General features: G+C 38.0%; 2 protein-coding genes across 6 annotated transcripts in view; one reads left to right on the forward strand and one right to left on the reverse strand.

The window, feature by feature from the left end:
• Positions 1-6624, reverse strand: part of ZAR1L (zygote arrest 1 like) — a 72791-nt gene extending 66167 nt beyond the window's left edge. The window contains exons 1-3 of one of the 2 annotated variants that reach the window (XM_082366296.1): positions 4085-6575; positions 3485-3577; positions 1840-1914 (exon numbers count right to left, since the gene is read on the reverse strand). In XM_082366296.1, coding sequence (XP_082222422.1) covers positions 1840-1914; positions 3485-3577; positions 4085-4828 — 912 coding nt within the window. In that variant the 5' untranslated portion in view covers positions 4829-6575. Of the gene's footprint in view, positions 1-1839; positions 1915-3484; positions 3578-4084 lie in introns of both variants that reach the window. The other variant, XM_082366295.1, reaches the window with a different exon arrangement.
• Positions 6625-6671: 47 nt separating this feature from the next.
• Positions 6672-21658, forward strand: part of BRCA2 (BRCA2 DNA repair associated) — a 56587-nt gene continuing 41600 nt past the window's right edge. For 3 of the 4 annotated variants that reach the window (XM_082366273.1, XM_082366275.1, XM_082366274.1), the window contains exons 1-10: positions 6674-6843; positions 7537-7642; positions 10175-10420; positions 16015-16123; positions 16768-16817; positions 16910-16950; positions 17160-17271; positions 18055-18104; positions 18360-18471; positions 19274-20392. In XM_082366273.1, coding sequence (XP_082222399.1) covers positions 7576-7642; positions 10175-10420; positions 16015-16123; positions 16768-16817; positions 16910-16950; positions 17160-17271; positions 18055-18104; positions 18360-18471; positions 19274-20392 — 1906 coding nt within the window. In that variant the 5' untranslated portion in view covers positions 6674-6843; positions 7537-7575. Of the gene's footprint in view, positions 6844-7536; positions 7643-10174; positions 10421-16014; positions 16124-16767; positions 16818-16909; positions 16951-17159; positions 17272-18054; positions 18105-18359; positions 18472-19273; positions 20393-21658 lie in introns of all 4 variants that reach the window. The other variant, XM_082366276.1, reaches the window with a different exon arrangement.

The following is a 21658-nucleotide window of genomic DNA, read 5'->3' on the forward strand; positions in this document are numbered from 1 at the left end:
CAGAGAACTGGACATCACTTAAAAAGACATAAAAATTCTAGTACTGAAAAACACAGTAACTGAAATCTATAACTGAATAGGTAGGTTTGACAGCAGATTGGAAAGAGCAGAAGGAAAAATTAGAGAAATGGAAGATAGTTTAGTAGGTGCTAACCAAACTGAAGCAAAGAGAGACAAAAGCATAGGAAAAACAGAAAAGAGCATAAAAGAGATAAGGGATATGGTACAAGGTCTAATATGAGTAATTAGAAGAAAGAGAGAATGGAGGTAGAAGTAATATTTTAAAGATAATGGCTGATAATTTTCCAAGAGTGATAAAAGTCTTCAAGCTACAGATTCAGGAAACACTATGAATTGTAAGCAGGATAAATACAAAGAAACTACAATTGGGTATAAATTGTAAAATTTATTTTCTGTAAATTTGTCTCTGCTGAAAACCAAAGCAGAGAGAAATATCTTAAAAGCAAACAGACTTAAGAAGGTAAGAAAAAGTGAGATATATTACTTCAAAGGAGCTGCAATAAGACCAATAGCCAACACTACAGAAACGATGAAGGTCAGGATCCTTAAAGGGCAGAAAGAATCTACTGCCAACCTAAAAATTTTACACTCAGCAAAAATATCCTTTAAAAAACCTATCTAGACAAAATAAAATGTGTCACCTTCAGACCTGCATTACAGGAAATATTAAAATGTGTTCTTCAGGTAAAAGGAAAGTGGTCCCAGATACAAAAAGGACCTGAGAGCAGCAGAAAGGGTAAATATGTAGCTAAAGCTAAATTAATTATGACTATAACAAATAATGTCTTTTAAAGTTTAAAATTAACATACAACAATAGCAGCAAAGAAGTTTGGATGAAGTGATAAGGAGTTAGTGTGACCTAAGGTCACTGCATTGTCAAGGAGAGGTGAGATTGACTTATCAACGTCTACATAAGTTGTTAAAGAATCATGCTGTAAGATGAACATTAAAGAATGAATAACTGCCAAGATATTGGATATCCATCCAAGATAATGGGGGGGGGAATATAAAAAAATCAATTCAAGTGAACACAAGAAAAAGGAGTATAATAGTAAGAAAATATATTTAAATCCAAAGTAATTATAGTAAACAGACTAAATGAGAATGTCAGATTAGAAAATCTAAAGATAAATCATTTATAAACGATTAGACTAGTTTTTTAAGTTATTTATTTCTTAGTAGTATAAAAATGTTTTTAAGTAAGTGAAGGATTTAGGTTAAAAAAAATTCTTGATTATGAAAATCAACTATGTCACACTTTTCTGAAAAGCTTCAAGAGATGTCTCCTGCAAGCTGTTTTAGGTAAGAGCTCATCGAATTCTGTGACATCCTAGACCTTGGGGACACCATGGAATCTGATCTCAACTCTAATACTATCTGTCCAACCTTGGGCAAGTTATTTTCTTATTGAACTTTAGCTTTCTGGTCTGTATCATAGGAATAACATCTACCTCAAAGGTTAGATTACAGGAGATAATGAAAAGCACTTGGCCTCAAGTTTGGCACATAGTAAAAGCTTAATAAAGGTTACCTGTTAAATTATTACATGCAAATTATACACAGGGTGTTTGAGGAAAAACACACCACATACATAAACACACCACATAAGGCAACTTAAGAGTAAACCTTCCCCTTCCCCCCCATAAAAACCTAGAATTAATGCTTTTTCTAAAATATTATAAAAATTCAAACATACAGAAAACCTAACACTCCTGTACAGATATCTAAGTCTATCAAATCCTAACATTTTGCCACAGAAGCTTCATGCTTAAGAATGAAAACATTATAGATACGATGGAAATATTCTATTTGCTTACCTGGCATTGGATTGCTTCTACTCGATAAGGGTTAAAACTCTTTTGGCATTTGCAACAGAGTTGTTTGAAATAAACCTAAAGAGAAATTTGTCTTTTATACAAGTTTATATTTACTCTAGGCTCCCAGATCCTAAGTAATCCATTCCTTCACCTTGCAGCTTGCTTTTGCCCAACCTCTATGCTGAAGTCTTAAGCTCTTCTAGTGCTGTCATTTTTTCTTATTCTTTGAACCTCATTTTCCTTACCTGTAAAATTGAGACAATACCACTTCCTTTTTCTATAATTCTGACAACTACCCAATAATGTACACAAAGTACCACAGTAAAAGTCTTCAGTGAGAAGTAGCTATTATAACTTTATTCATTGTGCAGGCAGAACCCTTGACCTGCTCCTTTTGTCCTGGTCTATTTGCCCCTACTTTTTCATTTTTTTCAGTATTTCTCAATTTGAAATTACTTATAGTTACCCACCAACACACATGGTTTCCAGGCTTTGTGCATTTTCTTGTGCACTTTCTCTCCCTTCCTCTCTTGGTGAACTCCTATTTATAAACCTTTAAAATCCTGCTTGGACATCAAGATGCCTTCCCTCTGACAGGGTTAATCGTCCCCCTCCTGTATCATTTCTGTACCACTTCCATGCCACGGGTGCCAATGCATATACCACCAAATATCATTTTGTCTGCCTCACTCCTATCAATAAATTTCTCCAGGATGAGTTCTATGTCTTGTTCTTTGTTTCCTAGTGTCACCAGCGTTTGAATTAAACCCACTGTTTCTTTTTTGGCAAGAGAAGGAAAGTAATTTTAGTTTAGTTTAAAAATCTATTCACCTCCAGGGTCTAGTAAATGGCTAGGGTTAAAAAAAAAAAACAAAAAAACAAGTTTTCATTCAGGTCGTAGCATGCCTCCTTATCCTCTCCCTCTACAGTCCTTAAGCAGGAAAAGCAGTATCTAAAATGCAACAGCACAGGGGCCTCAAACTCAAATGCTCGTAGAGGTGAATGCGAGACACCAGATGTAGACTGTTGTGAAATAAAGGCCACATGCCCAGTGAAAGGAGACAGAAGCTGCTCAAGTCCAGCCTACTGCTCTCAAACTGAAAGTGTTTAATGACCAGAGTCTGATGGTTCAGGAAAATCCGGAAACGCAAAATGTGTAAACTTTCCCAACCTAAATATGTTGACAACTAATTCAAATTAAGGCGGGGAGCCTAAATGAGTAAGGCTCTCAAGGTTAACCTTTACAATAAATTATTTCTCTCATTGCCCCACCTTGTGGACAGACAGTGGAAATTTTCTAGAGCTAAGGCCCAAACCTGTTACAATATACCAACTAAAAAATGATTATAGCAAGTCCCAATGTATACAAGAGCAAGAGTTCATTTAAATAACCGGACATTTTGCCCAGTGCAACTACCAAACCAAATATAACACCAGGGTATGGTTCAGGAGCTCAGGAGCTCTTGTGGACAGCCCAATTCAGTTCAACCCAAACATTTACTGAACACCTGTTATGTGCCTGGCACAGAGGCTGCCAAGATGACGAGACAGCATTCTGGTCATGCCCCATTAGGAAACATGGTCTTCCGCCATGGAGCACCTGCGCCCGCCCATGCTCTCCCTTGTCCCACTCACTTTTACTTACCTTATTAGTTCCAGAAATGCACCACACATAAGCACTCTCCCATCTCGTCTTACAATCTTTACAGTGAAAATAGCCATATTTTGGTTCTAAAAACTGCAAATAAGGAGGAAAAGTCCTTTACTATCTTGGGGTGGTGGGGAGGGGGGGGTGCGGATAAAAAGCCAGATCCTTCTATCCTTGTGGCTTTGTATACGAAACAACAAGACGCCTCCTTAATCTTATTCATAGCTATTCTCAAGGTCACTACGTGAACTCGGCTCTCAAGGATTGATTACTCTGGGACGCTTCTAGCTGCTCTCATGCTTTTCCAATCTATTTTCCCCAAGGCCATTGGCACCACCTGCACAAAACGAAGATCTGATCACAGATTTCACAAACCTGAAACCCTTCTTTGTCTCCTCATTTCCAATAGCTATGGTTCCCAAACTTTGGGTTTTCATAGGCTTAAAGTTGGCACCCCATTTTACCAAAAAAGTTAAACACACACACATACACATAGGACATGTAAAATACATGTTTGCGAGAGAAGATTCTGCTCTCGTTGCGCCAGAAATGGAAAAAAGGAAAGAGAGGGCTGAGACGAGGGAAGAGAAAGCTCACCTGGAAGTTGGGCTTCCGGGGCGGCTCGCTGGCGTCTCCCTGAGCTTGCTTGCTCTTCCTTTCCCGAGGACTTGAGGCATCTTCCTCCCCCAGCTCCTCCTGTTGCCGGAGTTCCTCCCGCTGGTCCTCTTCCGACCTTGGTGTTGGTGGTGGCGGCGGCGGCGGCTGGCTGGCCTCGGGAGGACCCGAAAGCGCCTTCCTCTCCTCGTCTTCCCCATCCTTCTGCAGCCGCACCAGGCCCCTGCGGCCCATCACTGGCGAATAGACTCCCCAGGCTGACAGGGGCGCTTTGTGCCCTGTGCTGCCCCAGGGGGAGCGGCTGTGCAAGGTGCGAGGCCCCAGTGAGCATTGCACGGACTTGTCCACCCGGGGGCTCACCTGCACGCCCACCTCCTTGGTGTCGGCCTTGCACAGACGCAGGCTCAGGCTGGGGTTCATCTGGGAGAGAATGGCCTTAAGCTGGGCCCTCCTGTAAGGGTCCACGCAGTAGTCGGAGGCGTTGGAGGGCACCAGCAGCCCCGGCCTGGCCAGGAAAGCGGGGGGACCGTTGTTGTGTCTCCAGTCGGGCTGTTTGTGCTCAGAGAGTCCAGGCTGGCCCAGAGGCAGCGTGTTCCCATAGCCCGGGTACAAGCTGTAGGGAACACGGACCAAGCGCTCCATCCGGCCGCGGCCGCCGTGCGCCCAGGCGCAGCGCAATATCCTGGGGCAGTTTGTTTGTGTCCTTGTTTTGCCTTCCACCTTCATCCGCCCCCTCTTTCTCCAGATCAAGTTGGTTCAGGTTCTTCCCGAGCTTCTCCATTTATTTCTGATCCTGATGGGTGCTGCTTCCTATTACCCTAATTGGAGGAGGGAACGCGATCTCCCTACCTACGGAGGTCTAATTGCCACCTCATCCCTAATTGCTTTTTTCTGTCTTTTCAATTCACTGCTCCTGAATCTTTTTTCAAAGCTGTTTTTCATTTACCTTCTTATTCACACACGTTTTAATTAGCAATTCATTAATTCACTATTCCCACAGTGACTTACCATTTTAGAGACCCTGTTTTAAAAGATACTGTACATCCAATACGAGCAGTAAATTACTTGAGCTGCCGCACTACAAGAGTGAGTATAAGGAAGAAAGTATATTATGGCAGAGCTAATGAATGTAAAAAACCTGGTACTACAGGAGCAAGGAGCATAAAGTTATGGGCAGAGTGCGGGGGGTGGGGGGGGCCAAGGAACGGTGTATATAGTGAAAAAATATATTTCAGAGGGTTGTATGACATACCTACAGTTCTCATTAGTCCACTCTAGTGGGCCCGCCCCCCCAAAAAAGGTGAAAAGCAGCAAATTGTTCAGATTTAGAGGTTAAATGCAGACAATCACAGGATAGTTAAGTATCTGAAGTTACACAGACTTGAACTGAAACCTAGGCCTTGTTTATCATGCAACTTACTTAACTAGATGATTCAGATTCCCCATCTGACAATACTAACCAATTTATAGGATTATTGTAAGATTAAACGTGATATTGTTTATAAAGCAAAGCAGAATAACTCATAGATGTTCATTAAGTGTTAGCTGTTATTGGGTAAGGATCCCAGGCCCGTGTTTCTTTGCTATTTAGACATAGATGATCATAAGCTTTGGTATCTATCTGTATTGGTAAGGCTTCCTACTACAGCAAAGGATTATGATCAAACTAAAATGACACCTCAGGTACCAAGTAGAGGCCACTCTTTCTCAAATCCATGGTTGCTTCCACTGTTTACTGCTCAAGAGCCTTGGGAAAGCAGCAAGGCCCATGAGCCCCTCTCACCTCCAGAATCCAGCTGAAGGCTTTCTAGGTATTACAATAAACCTGAATTAAGCCTTGTGCTAGGCATATCACAGACCCTGTGAATGATGAGACTGCTGTCTTCCAAGGCAGTTTGGAGGGGAAGTCAGGCACAAAACAGGTGTTTGGTACCCTAGGAATGTCAGGGATACTACGGAAGCCTGCAGAGGGAAGTGCCTAACACTTCAGGAGACCTGAGGTGGGTTTCACAATTTTTCAAGCAGGGAAACAGGCTCAGAGGTTTTGAAATCCTGCTGCCTAAGAGCAACACGCGGACTAGAAGCAACGTCCTCTGGCTTCAAATCTCAGCCTCTTCCACTCTTTAGGGAGCACTCAGCCGGGAAGGGAGTTATCCACAGCCACGGACCACTCTGGGGTTTTCTAACGTCTGCCCACTTTGGGGGACGCCCGCTCTTAGGACAAAACAGAGACTTTTCACAGACCCCAGGCCGCATTCGAGGGCGACCACCCAAACGTGACATGGAGCGGAGAGAAGGGGGAGGAGGCGGCGAGTATACATAGGGCGTGGTGCCTCCAAGCAGCGCGGCCTAGTAGTCTGAAGGCTCAGGAGAAGAGAATGGGCACCTCAGCTCCGTCTTTAGCGGCTCGGAACTGACTGTCAGGCAGCCGAACAAGTATTCGCCTTGTCCACAACTGGAGGCGGCGGCGACCCGGCCCGAGTCTGACTTCCGGGTGGCGCGCGCGCGCTGCGTGCAGCGTCATGGCGTCATCGCGTGACGTATCCCGTGAGCGGGCTTTTGGAGCGAGAGTCTGAAACCCGCTGGGCGGAGGTGGGGCTGCTACGGCTCCGCGCCCTGGGAGTCGTCTGGTGCGGTGGGTCGCGGCGAAAAGGAGCCTGCGGGGTCAGATTTCTGATCTGAGTGCCGGCGCGCGTTTTGTCAGCCTACTCTGGACAAAAACAGCTGCACCTCTGAAGGCGGTTAGTGTTGGCAGGGGTGGAGACGGGCGGCGGGGAGCGCCTCCGGTGCCCGGGTGGGAGCCGGGCCTCGGGCCCTCGCTGGTCCCTGCCCGCCCCTCACCGACGGGGAGAAGGGACCCGCTCCTCGGGGGGGAGGGTCGAGCCCCGCCCCTTCCCGGGGACTCCATTGCCCAGCTTTGGGCACCGCTTGTCCCAGACGTCGAAAGCTGAAGTTTCCTTAATTGGAATCACGATGAAGTTACTTTCACGGAATATTGCTATTTTGGAAAATGTCTTAGAGCCTGTGGCCCACTGTATCTGCCTCACTTAGTCCCCGGGTAACTGCTGTGTTAACGAAGATTTACTGATTGGGAATTGCCGAATGGTGTTGATCTAATAGCCCTCGCTAACTGCGCAGCTACTAGCCACACGTGACTAGTTAATTTAATAAAGAGTAAATAATATTAAAAATTCTGTTCTTGAGTCACACTTGCCACATTTCAAATGCTGAATGTGGCCAGTGGCTGCTCTATTGGACGGCACAAATATACAATGCTCTCTTCATCGCTGTGAGTTCGATTCTTGTCCCCGAATGGGACCGAGGTAAATAAACAATGTAACTTTAGGCAGGTTTACCCGCTTCCGCTTTTACCTCAGAGTCACTTAAGAAGGACTGCATCCCTGTGAAGTGTATTTTGGTGTTCTCTTTTGCAGACTCCGTTACCAAACGTTGGAATAATATTGTAGATAAAAATGCCGATTGGATGCAAAGAGAGGCCAACGTTTTTTGAAATTTTTAAAACGCGATGCAACAAAGCAGGTATTGACAGATTTTATATAAATTGATTGTTTACATTGAGAAAAATGTTTTCAGAAAAATATGTAATTATGCATGCTTGCTGAATTCAGTACTTCATGTTTTTGTTTACACTATAAACTATGCTTTATGGAGTCATAAATCAGGAAAATAATCATTTACAGTTAAACAAATGATAAGTATAGAACCTGTAGTGGATAAAGAGGAGACTGACCCCTTGATTAGCAGAATTGTTTTTAAAGCAGAGAACTTCTAGCAAATCAGAAGCACTGGTAACGTTATAGCAGAAGTTGTCAAACTTTTTGGTCTCAGTTCTCCTTACACTCTTAAAATGATTGAGGACCAAGAGCCTTTGTTTATGTAGGTTACCACATTAGAAATTAAAACTAAGAAAAAAAATTATTAATTTAATTAATAAAAATAAACCCATTGCATGTTAACGTGAATAATATGTTTATGAAAAATAACTATTTTACAATAAAAATGTGAGAAGAGTGACATTATTTTAAAATTTTGCAGTTCTCTTTACTATCTGGCTCAATAGCTGGATTCTCATACTCATTTCTGCATTTAATCTGTTACAATATGTTGTTTTGGTAGAAGTACATGAAGAAAACCCAACCTCACACAGTAATGTAATTAGAAAAAGAAGTATTTTAATAGTCTTCACTTAAGTGTGGGTATTTTTCTTTGGTACGACTCCAAAACTTACGACAAGTGGTAGTTTCTTAAAAGTTGCAATGTGGAATCTGAAACCATGTAATGAATTTTTCATACTCTTGTTACATTAAATTCAATTAGTCTTACTTGTACCTCGAATAAATCTTTTATCCATGTTGTAACATCATGTGTGGATTATTTGAAAAATATTAATGATATTCCATATATTGACACATTGCATTAGACATTATTAAAAAATCACATTGGGGGATTTCCCTGGTGGTGCAGTGGTTAAGAATCCGCCTGGCAATGCAGGGGACATGGGTTTGAGCCCTGGTCCCAGAAGATCCCACATGCCACAGAGTAACTAAGCCCGTGTGTCACAACTACTGAGCCTGTGCTCTAGAGCCCACGACCCACAACTACTGAGCCCGTGAGCCACAACTACTGAAGCCCATGCACCTAGGGCCCGGGCTCCGCAACAAGAGAAGCCACCGCAATGAGAAGCCCTTGCACCGCAACGAAGAGTAGCCCCCGCTCGCCGCAACTAGAGAAAGCCCACGCGCAGCAACGAAGACCCAACGCAGCCAAAAGATAAATAAATAAAATATAATAAATAAAAATCACATTGGTTACCTCACTGATCTCATCAGAAAAGTCTTTTAAGATTGGGAAGACGTCAAGCTCACAGAGGCTGATAGAGTTTTTAATAAAATTCTAATTCTCATTTGAAAGCTCACATGTTATCATTGGCAACAAACTGTTGTTTTCCCTGCAGTAACAGGCTCACTTCATTCATTTTCGACAAAATGTCTACCAAATCACCCAACTCAGAATAACTTAGTCGTTCTTTCTCATGAAAATGGCTTTCCATGAAAAGTGCTAATTCAGCTCACAACTCATCACATGAGTGCTTTTTCTAAACAACTCTTGAGCTTAAATATGCAGAAATGCTTTATGAATGCTTCCATTTTTGTCACAGAGAATATTAAAAAGATGTGCTCAAGGGTTAGGCTTTAATAAAACTAACTTTTGCTGCCTCGTTAAGGACACTTTAAGTTAAACTTGCTTTTTGTTTTTTTGGCCACACCGCACGGCATGTGGGATCTTAGTTCCCTGACCAGGGATGGAACCCGTGCCCCCGCATTGGGAGCATGGAGTTTTAACCACTGGACCGCCAGGGAAGTCCCGCTTTTTTGTTTTTGTTTTTTTATAAGTGCATGGTGACGAAGAATACAGTGATTCCTAGTACAGTTTGTGACCACTGCCTTGACTCAGGCAAAGCTGTCATCAGTTTTACCCACCAGTGGTGTAAATGTCAATGTTGGGAAAAAGGCAACTGATGGCTAATATTATTATGAAAATAGTTTTGACCTTATGGACCCCTTGAAATGGTCTTAGTGACCTTCGCCTCAAGTGGTCCACAGACCACACTTTGAGAACCACTACTTGAAGGATAGATCACAGGAGAAATTTTGTCTTTCTCTTTAACAGAGAATCTATTCCATTTGATTTGTGAGTCTACATGTCTCTTGTATCTATAGATTTATCACAGCCACTTATGTAGTATTGATAATTACTTGAATTGTATCTGTAGAATGCATTCTTACTATGGATGATTTTTGTTTCTGAGTCGTGAATATGAAAGAAAACTTTAGAAGAGCTAATATAGCTCATAATCTCCTTGTAACTTTCGTAAACTTCTGTTATACCTTACTACAGATTCATAAGAGAACATATTAATGATCCTGTTTAATTAGTATTCCTTAAAAGTAATCCACAGTCAAAATCTCAAACAATTATAATCTTTACTGGCTCATGGATTTTATTGTGTCACTGATTAAAACCCAGATGGGATTTTAATTTTTCTTACAGATTTAGGACCAATAAGCCTTAATTGGTTTGAAGAACTTTCTTCAGAAGCTCCACCCTATAATTCTGAACCTTCGGAAGAATCAGAATATAAAATCAGCAGTTATGAAACAAACCCATTTAAGACACCACAGAGGAAACCTTATCATCATTTGGCTTCAACTCCAATAATATTCAAAGAGCGAGGTCTAACTCTGCCACTGTACCAATCTCCTTTAAAAGAATTAGATAAATTCAGATTAGATTCAGGTAAGTAATGGGATGTGGTTGACTAGAAAAAACATGAACTAGTAATTCAGACAAACCTGTGTTAAAAATCCCAGCTCTGTTACCTATGTCATGTTGGTCAGATCAACCTCTCTGGCCACACTTTCCCCACCTGAAAAGTGGAAATGTGAAAATACTACCTAGGTTTGGTTAAATAAAATAGGTCCTTAAATAAAATGTAGGTCCTTGATAAATGTTTCTTTTCCTCCTTCCTTTGATTAATATATCCTGCCCACTGAGATTTGCTAAATTATATCATTCCTATACAAAAAAACCTAGGGCTTGTTTTGATGTTAAACTAAACTGTATTTCTGCAGGCTATCACAGAGTACAGAGATTCTTTTTAACAATTGCTATAAATGTCTTTTGATTTGATAGCACTTTCTCTGGCCTGTGTGCCAGATGTTTGCAACTTATCATGTAATAAGATTATATATTCATTTAAATATTTATTACCTGCTTGATTTAAGTAACATACGCTTCCTTTCTTTGGAGTATTACTCTCTAGTGAGAGGAATTAACAGTACACGGATTAAGTACAGTTCAGGGTTGAATGTGGTACATGCCAAAAGAAAAGTACAAAAAGTATAATGAGAGTTAAGAAGAAAGGAAGCATAAATAATATTGAGGGCAATTAGGGAATATTCAGTTGAATTAAACCTTGAAGAATAGATGAGATTCAGAAATTTGAAGATGGAGTAGAGTGAGCGTGTTCTAGGCAGAGGGAAAACCATGAGGAAGAATATGTAGTTTGTGAAGTTAATAGCAAGTAATTCAGACTGTTTGGAGTGTTGTGTGTTTGAAAGGGACCAATAAACAGCTTAAGGCTAAAAAAAGCAGATTAGAGGCAGGCATTGAATGCCAGGCTAAAGAAATTGAATTTATTTGATAGGTTGTTGAGCAGAGAAGTCACATGCAAATTTAATCATGCTACTTCCTGCTTCAAACCTTTGATTACCTCCCTTTGTCCTCATGATAAAATCCAGACTCCTTAATATGATTTACAAGGTCCTTTATAATCTGTTCTCTCATTAACTCTTGCCTCATCTTGCCATAATTCCCCTCCCACCCACCCTCAATTTACCATTCATTTGTACTGAATTTCTTTCCGAAACCACCATGCTCTGTGGCTCTTAACACAGTTACCTCTGCCCAGTACTTACTTCTTCTTATGCTTTGTCTAGCTAACTGACACTCATCTTTCAAATCTTGACCTATCTCTCTGCTTCTGCGAAGTAGTCCCTCTTGCACTCATTTAGCTTCCAGTGAAGGAGACTTACATAAGCAATTATCCTCTGATTAGTGCTATGAAATAGGAAACTCATGGTATTAGAAAATGCACATATAAAAGGGGATGTAGGTAATGAGCAAAGATTTTCTTAAACGTTATTGGATACCTAATGGCATACGTAGTGAGTATTCAGTAAGTATTTGTAGAATAAATGAATATTTATTTTGCTTAGAAAGCCTAAAAATCTGGCAGCAGTCTTTGGAGATGTGTTTTTCAAAATGTGAGGCATGGACCATTAGACTCTCCTGAAGTGCTGATTGAAAAGGAAGATTCCAGGCACTTTTCTGAATCTATTAAATTAGAATCTCTGGGAGTGGTGGTCATGAATGTACATTTTAAACTAATTGGGTGATTCTTATAGGAAGAGAAGACTGCAGGCAGGGAGATCAGTTAGGAGACACATAGTGGTCCAGGTGATGGGAGCAGGTGCCTGAATTAGAGTAATGGTAGTGAAAGCGGATATAGAAGGTAGAAACTACAGGACCCTGCAATAGCCTAGATATGGAAAATTCAAAAGAAAGGATCAAATCACAGGTGTAGGGCACGACTAAGGATGTAGTGGTGACATTCGTAGAAATTGTAAGCACTGGGGGAAAAGCAGGTTTGAGAGGGAAAAGGTTTGAAAGGATGAAGAAAAAGTAGGTTGAGGTTTGGATTGCAGTTTGAGAAAGTATTGGGATGTGAAGGTGGAGATGTCCTGAGAGCTTTTGGGAATACAAGACTGAAACTAAAGAAAGATACAGGTGGGAGAGAAAGATATAGGAATCAACTATCTGTTTGGAAAGTGAAGAAGTCATCAGATATGGTGAGAAAATTGATTATGATGAGGCCTAGGATAGAACCTTAGGGAATATTTAACAAATGAAACGTAGAAGAGAACACAGAAAAGGGAATCATCCATTCAACAAATATTCCATGCTTGCTTTTTGCCTGGCAGCTTGCTTGGCATTAAGGATACAAACATGAATAAGATGGCTTTTGACCTCTGGAACTCAGTCATGTAAGAGAGAAAAATACATAAATATACTGGTTGGTATATGTTATAATAGGAGCATGTACAAAGTACAATGTTATAGATATAGTAAAGGTAACAGCCATCTGTCTTAGTTGGTCAGGAAAAGCTCTGTAAACCAGTTTGTACTGAATCTACTGAATCTTGAAAGACATACCTAGAGTTGGTGGTTTATTGTCTAATTGTAACCTGCTGGGATTGGTCTTTCTATAACCAAGGAAGGATAGGAATGAATTAATAAGGTCACTGTGGACTCACGGCAGAGGAGTTAAGTTTTTTAAGGTTGCATAAATAATTCTGTTGACTGTAGTATCTTGAGACCTTTTGCTTTTAAGTTTACTTTAAATTGAGTATTGAAATGTAAGAGTAGGACTTAAACTGTTTTTAAATGTACTTAGTTCAGTTCTAACATCTAATATATTATTTTTAAATTATCCATTAAATTCCATGAGGCAGTGTGCTGTTTCTCCTCAGCAGTCTTTCCTCTTGCATAAGATCCCATGAGTTTATCTTAACCATCATTCGTCCTATTTATGAGATCCTCAAGTTATCTGGAAAATATTTATTGGGGTATGAACTTCATTTTGCCTGGTTCATTTATTTATTTACTTTTCATTTCTTACAGTTTCTATTCTTTTGCACTTCTTTTTATTGCTGAGCCAATATCAATACTTTATTATTAACTAAAGCCCTGTGTTTACACTAGGGTTCATTCTTCATACAGTTCTGTGGATTTTGGCAAACATGTAATGTCATGTACCCACCATTACAGCATCATACAGAATAGTTTCATTGCCCTGAAAATCCCATGTGCTCCACCTATTCACCCTTCCTTCCTTCACCCTAAACCCCTGGCAACCACTGATCCTTTTACTGTCTATAGTTTTGTCTTTTCCAGAATGTCATATAGTTGCTTCTTTCACTTAGCAATGTAAGGTTCCTCCCTGTCTTTTCATGGCTTGATACCTCATTTCTTTTTATCACTGAATAATGCTCTTTTATATGGATATACCAGTTTGTTTATCCATTTACCTATTGAAGGACACCTTGGTTGCCTCCAAGTTTCAGCAATTATGACTAAAGCTGCTATAAACATTCATATGCAGGATTTTGTGTGCACCTGAGTTTTCAGTTCATTTGGGTAAACAGCTAGGAGTACAATTGCTGGATCTCATCATAGAAGTATGTTTAGTTTTGTAAGAAACTGCGAACTGTCTTCCTGAGTGGCTGTCCCATTTTGCACTCCCGTCCCCAGTGAAGGAGAGCTTCTCTTGCTCCACATCCTTATCATCATCCTTGTCTGTATTTTAGATTTTAATCGACATACACGTGTGTAGTGGTATCTCATTGTTTGCCTTCTTTTTTAAGTCCGTGTTTTTGTTTGTTCTGATTAGGATCTTTGTTTTAAGAAAGATCCTTAATCTTTCTTAAAACAAAGAAAAGGGAAAAGGTGAAATTTCAAAATAGGTTTAGTTACTTTTCAGTATCTTTAACTAAAAGTCTCTTAGAGAAGGAGATTGGATATCTTGTTGAAGAAGGGTTTGCAATTTACACCTACAGTTGGCTTTTGTGTATTGCCTGTTTCTTGAGAAAGGAGAATATAACACAATGTTTGAGTAGGCTGCTACAAATAGTTTTCAGCTTGGTCTTTGCTTTGTTTCACTAACACTAATGCAGCTTATTTTCCCCAAAGCTTCTCTAAGTTAGAGATTATAGGAACAATTAAAGCGATTATTTTTATTTTTTTATTATTAATTTTTATTGAGTATAGTTGCTTTACAATGTTGTGTTAGTTTCCTGCTATAAAGCAATTATTTTTATTTTTTTTATTTTTTTAAATTTATTTATTTATTTATTTAGTTATGGCTGTGTTGGGTCTTCGTTTCTGTGTGAGGGCTTTCTCTAGTTGTGGCAAGTGGGAGCCACTCTTCATCGCGGTGCGCGGGCCTCTCACTATCGTGGCCTCTCTTGTTGCGGAGAACAGGCTCCAGACGTGCAGGCTCAGTAGTTGTGGCTCACGGGCCCAGCTGCTCCGCGGCATGTGGGATCTTCCCAGGCCAGGGCTCGAACCCGTGTCCCCTGCATTGGCAGGCGGATTCTTAATCACTGCGCCACCAGGGAAGCCCAAAGCAATTATTTTTAAAAGCAATTTTTTAAGAGTAATAGTAAGCGCCTCAAGTGCCACATTTGTGATACAGAAAATAGGAATGTTGAAAAACTATAAATTGGATTTGATAGAGCCACATATAGTTTTAGAAACATTATTGCCTTAGAAAGTAGATGTGTTCAATAAGAACAGACACAAATATTATGTGTCACTGTCTACAACCCACTTTTGTTATCATTGCTAATTCATTCAGCCAGTATTTGTGGAGTGTCTATAACGTATCAGGCATTATTGTAGCTTCTAAGGATACAGTGATAAATAAAACAAGTTCTCTACTTCAAGGAGCACACAGTCTAATAGGGGAAACAGGAACAGTGTATGATAAACTACTCTGTGGGGAACACGTCGGAGGGGCAGTCAGTCTCACCTTAGGGACCAGTAAAGATTTCTGGAGGAGGAACTTTCAAAATGGAAACCTGAAAGAGAATCTAGGTCAAGAGAAATAAAAAGAGGTAGAAAGAAACAGTTTGTACAAAGGCCTAGAGTGAAAGAGAACATCCTTGCAGAATATGCACGTGGATGGACATGGCTAAAAAGTAGATTGTGAAAGAATGTCATCGTAAAAATTAAATCAGATTGTGAAAGGCCTTGTTACTAGGGAGTTTTGTTATGGAGTTTGAACTCAATCTTGAAAACAAGATCTTGAGAGGTTTTCAGCAGAAGAGTGATATGGTCAGGTTTTTTACTTTGATAGGTTTTAAGTAAATGTCTTTTCCTTTACTCTCACCTGTCAAGATACCATAGTACTGTGTGTAACTTAATGACAAGTCATGCCACATTTATTTTGTATTCCACTTGTGCACATTTCAAACAGTTTTCCCTACTATACTGTGAACTCCTTGTGGTTAAAGCTCTGTCTTGAATTGTATTACTCAAACTGTCTTGGGCTTGTTGTATGCGTCACATGGTTGTTGAATGGGGGCAGACATCCTTTGAGACATCCCTTTTTGAGAGGAGTGAGCAAACTGAGAAACCAGTTCAGACTGAATTCCCCATATATTCTCTTCCCAATATAGATGAGGCTTTTTGTTTTCAAATACTTCCAGAGAATAAAAATTCACAGTCTAGAACATACACATACTCACTGAATTATTGCACTGTTTCAGGAAAGGACATTGTCAGTGGTAAACATAAAAGTTGTTGCACAATGAAGGCAAAAATGAATCAAGTAAATGATGTTACCAGCCCACCTCCAAATTCTTCTCTTAGTGAAAGGTATGATGAAGTCATTATATTAAAATATTTAAATGAAACGTTTTCCTACATGTGATGTTTGTTATATACAGATGCATGTAATTTTCATGGTAATATTTTGCTGTAGAGCCTGGTAGAGGATCTTCTATTTTAAAATAATTTCCTTTTAGATTGAGTCCTTTAATACAATAATTTTTACATTAGAAACATTTACTTTGTTTTTCTTATAACATTGAATTCACTATTTTCCTGTGTATCCATGGAATTTTTAAGTAACAAAAATATTATTGATGAAAAGCAATGCCTTTGAAATATCCTGTTTAAAATAATTTGTGTACTTTGAATCTTTGGAGAGAATATGATGCTATTATAGAGTCACTTTATATCATTTTTAAATTCAAAATATACAATTCCTAACATCTAAAATTTGTGAGTACTTTATACATTACTTTCGATGGGGATTTTAAACATAAGTTAGTGGTTACTTAATTCTTCATGAGATATTTACTTTTTAAAAAGTAATCTAAAAATATTACAAACTAGTATAATTCTAATAATTGATATGACTGAGAGTCCTTTTTTTAATAAGATTAGTATTTTGTTTCTCTTTGCTATTTTTGTTCTCTTTTGAAATAATCTGAGGGATTTGTTTTGTTTTGTTTTAGTCCTGTTGTTCTACGATGTACACATGTAACACCACAAAGAGAAAAGTCAGGTATGATTAAAAACAAGGCTTTTTATTTTTCAAATACTCTAAATTTTAATAAAAATAAAGCTTAGTAATTTTGTCCCTTGTTTTATCCCCAGTGATATGTGGAAGTTTATTTCATACACCAAAGCTCATGAAGGTAAATATTCTGCCTAGTTTATTTTTACTATGTAGTAATTGAGAATTTGACAGCAGTGTCATAAGTTTGCCCTGAGATTTACAGGTCTGTACTTGAAATTGACTCACATAGGCATTCAGTAAATGAAAAATGAAAAAAATAAGTGAATGAAAAAATATTCTTAATCATCAGTGCACTTCTGTGAAATAAACTATTTTCTTTATTTTCAGGGTCAGACACCAAAACGTATTTCCGAAAGTTTAGGAGCCGAGGTGGATCCTGATATGTCTTGGTCAAGTTCTTTGGCCACACCACCAACACTTAGTTCTACTGTGCTCATAGGTAATCCTAGCAAATATGTATTATATAAGATGATGTTGATAAATTATCATCTGTAATGCTTCTGTCCAAAAAAAAATATGAAAAGATGATTAGATAGTAATCAGATTAGATAATACTGTTTTTGATAGGTGTCTTGGTAGTTCAGAATAATTTTATTCTATTTAGTGTAGATTGAAATAAATCTCAAGTGCATTAAATGGTATTTTAGAGGAATCAAATTAATTTATACACAAACCAGGATTTTTTTTTATTCTAGGAAAAATACATTCCATGTTGATTCCTCTTTAGCTGGGCATTTAATTTTCTTCTTTTCTTGCTGAGATGAAATAATATAGGTAAAAGCATGTTGAAAAGTAAGAAGTGTTTAACATATGATATGCCTTTCAACTATATTGTTATCCAAAAAAATACTAAAGTCTACAAGCTTTTGCTTTTAAGTCATGACCTCACAGCTTCGTCTGATTTTCCAAGCCTTTGTGGACAGTATTACCTTCAAGTATTACCTTGTGGACACTATTACCTTCAAGTCAGGATCAGCAAACCATAGTTTCTTACCACTTTATCAGTGGTACTAAGGAATTGTGAGCACAGCTTATCCACTGTGTTGATTGACCTTTCTAATTACTATACTTCGATCAATTAATTTTGTTTCAAATGTGTCATTTAATCCAATAGTGCATGTTTCTTTTGATGTCTGACCAAAAAATACATAAGTTTTACATGAACTTTAACGTACGACATATGATACAGTATAGGTAAATTGAACTTTTTATCTTTTTACAGTCAGAGATGAAGAAGCATCTGCAACTGTAATTCCTAATGATAGTACTGCTGTAAGTAAATATGACAAATTGATTATGCTGTTGCAATTGCATAATTTCAGAATGCCTTGAAAAATTATTTATCTTGCATTTTTCATTCTCTAATTTATGATTTATCTAAGCCTTTGAGGAAGTCTCTAAACCTGTTTCTATATGTGATTTTCTTTGACTTACTATGAAACTTTGCTGTCTCTCTGTTTAAGAATAAGTTGAATATACTATAGTGAGGGTTTTTATACTAGTGATTTTAAAACATAACTTTTGCAGATTTCGAAAAACTGTTTTTCTAACCATGATGAAAGTCTGAAGAAAAATATTACGTTTATCCCTTCTGGGCCAGACAGTGAAAACAAAAATCAAACAGAAGCTAAAACTCATGGTAAGTCCTTCTGTTTAATTGAACTACTGTTTTCAACTGACATCATTGAAATATTGCTCCTCTTTTCTTGAAGAGAAAACACATTGCTTCTCCTTTCATGATTACTGAAGGTATTGAGAATAGAAACTAACTTGATTTAGATGAAAATGTTTAAACATCATACTAGGACAATACTATTCAAAGATGCTGTTGTGACACAAAAACAAAAGAAAACCCATAACTCAAAACTCACAGAGATGCAGATTAAGACTTAATGATTAACTAAATGTGAAAACCTTATTTTCTAATTAGAAAGTAAGTATGGTTGCAGATATACCTAAAGTTACCTAATCAGGTCATTGGAATATTGCATATTCTTAGTATTTGTGTATATCTGTATGAATGTGTAGGATTGGATATCTGTGTGTGTGTGTATGTATGTATAAAATCAGATTTTATTGCCAGTTGTAGGGCCACAAAATTTGGAACTTCTAGTTTGATAAATCTTAGACTATTCAATTGTGTATATATAGTAACATTGAGTGAGTTTCAGTTGTGTAGAGCTGGTAAAGAAAGGTTATTAGGGATTGAGTATGAATAAAAGGCTTTGAGTACAGTGGAATCAGTCTTGACCAGAAGAACAGGGCAAGGTTGATGCCTCCCTACCCAAAAAATATCTAGCACTCAGGATAACCCTTTAAATGCTAAATTATGTGTTATTCAGTGTATACTATTTCTATGAAAAAGGTTTGAGAGTAGTATAAATTAATATGGTTGTGTTATAAAACATTATTAATAATGCTTCTGCTTTACATTTTAACAGGATTGGAGAAAATGGTAGAGGATTCATTTGGTAAAGTAAATAGCTGCAAAGACCATTTTGAAAAGTCAATGCCAAATGTCCTAGAAGATGAAGTATGTGAAACAGTTGCAGATATCTCTGAAGAAGATAGTTTTCCAGTATGTGTTTCTAAATATAAAACAAGAAATCTACAAAAAATAAAAACTGGCAAGACTAGGAAAAATATTTTCAATGAAACAAAAACCGATGAATATGAAGAAGCTAAAATACAAATGACAGAAAATAAACATTCGTTTGTATCTGAAATGGAGCCAAATGACAGTGATCCATTAGATTCAAATGTAATAAATCAGAAGCCCCCTGGGAATGGAACTGACAAAATCTACAGGGAAATTGTACCATCTTCAGCCTCTGAATGGTCTCAGCTAACCCTCTCAGGTCTAAATGGAACCCAGATGGAGAAAACATCCCTACTGCATGTTTCTTCTTGTGACCAAAATAATTCAGAAGAAGACGTCATAGGTACAGAGAAAGAACGTACCAACTTCATTACTTTAGAAAATTCTTTGCTGCACATTTCAAGCATATCAAAAACAGTGAAGATATTAAATGAGGAAACAGTGGGAAAAAAGAGAGATGAAGGGCAGTGTCTTGAGTCTCGTGAAGATTCCACTGTTGTGGGAAAGCAAGCAGTATCTGATTCTTCTCTAGTAGCTTCTCCACTTCTGGGTATCAAGAAGTCTGTATTCAGGTTAAGAGAGTCACCTGAAAAGACTTTCAGAGCAGATTTCTCAAGTAATATGACTGATGCAAACTTTAAAAAAGAACCAGAAGCCTCTAAAAGTGGATCGGAAGTACAAACTGTTTGCTCACAGAAAGAGGATTCTTTACATACAAGTTCAGTTGATGATGGCAGCTGGCCAGCCACTACCAAACATACTTCTGTAGCTTTGAAGAACGCAGGTTTAATATCCAGTTTGAAAAAGAAAACAAAAAAGTTCATTTATGCTATTTGTGATGAAACATCTTATCAAGGACTGAAAATGCAGAAAGACCAAGAATCAGAACTAACTAACTCTTCAGTCCAATTTGAAGCAAAGCCTTTGGAAGCACCACATACATTTACAAATGTTGATTCAGGTACCTCTGTGTGTGTGTGTGTGTGTGTGTGTGTGTGTGTGTGTGTGCACGCGCGTGTGTGTGAATAGTGTGTCTAGTTTTATGGATGGTGACAAGTTTCTTATTTGAATATGTGAATCTCTTTCCTCAACCTTTTTAAAAAACATATTTCCTGCTTTCATTCTGTAGTTTTTTCTTCTGTAGTGTTTTGGGTTTTTTTTAAATCTGTATTTTATATTCAGTATCAGGCATTGTTGTTTAGGCCTTTAATTACCAATGTTCAGAATCATTTCATTCAAACTTGTTGGATTAATTTGCATAGTATATATATAATCATAACTCTTGAGACAGAGCATGTGATTCATAAACATCAAGAGCTTGGCTACTTAATTCCTGCTTTAATTTTCAGTATTTATTATATGCAAGTTGGACAATTCTATAAATATGTTGTGCTATTTAATATGTATTTTCTTTAAAGCATGTAAAAAATAGAAAAAAGCTAACTGCCAGCTAAGTTTAATGTAAGGCAGTCATAAAATAGTGACTTTTTTGTTGTTATTACATAGTTTTCTTCAATATTTAGAGATTGCTTAGAGTTATTACTATATCTCTGGGTGTCAGGAGTGTGCACAATGAAACTCATTTTTTATTTGAGCAACAGTTTATTTACCAGTTAACTATACTGTATGTTAAAAAAGGTGATTTTATCTCCCTGTGCGAAGATTTGAGTGGGTGGTAGTATCTCAGTGAACAATAGGTTTGGTGGAACTGGAGTAGAGAACAGTTTGAGATTTAGGTTAATTTCCAGAGAAAAATGTTTGATACTGTATATATCAGAGATAAAACCAATGAAACAACTAATATGTAGTACTGGTTAGTAATTAAATGAAATGAGATTAATAATTTTGACTTGTTAGTAGGAAATTCAGAGGATCAATAAAATTAACGAAACAGAGCAGTTTAACCCATTTGCCTGACATTAGGTAATCTTTCAGGCCTTTCATGCGAAGAACCTTTTTTAAAAAGTTCGTTTTGGGTTTTGTTTTTTTTTTTCAAAGTGAAAGACTGAATTAACCAAGGGAAATGTTAGTTTTCTAATACCTTTTCTTTGCCTTGCTTTTCTGACTCCTATTACATCAATATTAGCAAAGAATTTTTTCTAATTTTATTTTCCAATAAAATTACTTTGAATTTTACTTATGGCAGCTAGCTGCTTTCTTGAACTACATACTAATTTTAATTGAGTTGATAAGTACTATTAAAAAAAACTAGGTCCTATATATCTTT

Source organism: Balaenoptera borealis, assembly GCF_965194805.1.
Source record: "Balaenoptera borealis genome assembly, chromosome: 18".
Classification (NCBI taxonomy): domain Eukaryota; kingdom Metazoa; phylum Chordata; class Mammalia; order Artiodactyla; family Balaenopteridae; genus Balaenoptera; species Balaenoptera borealis.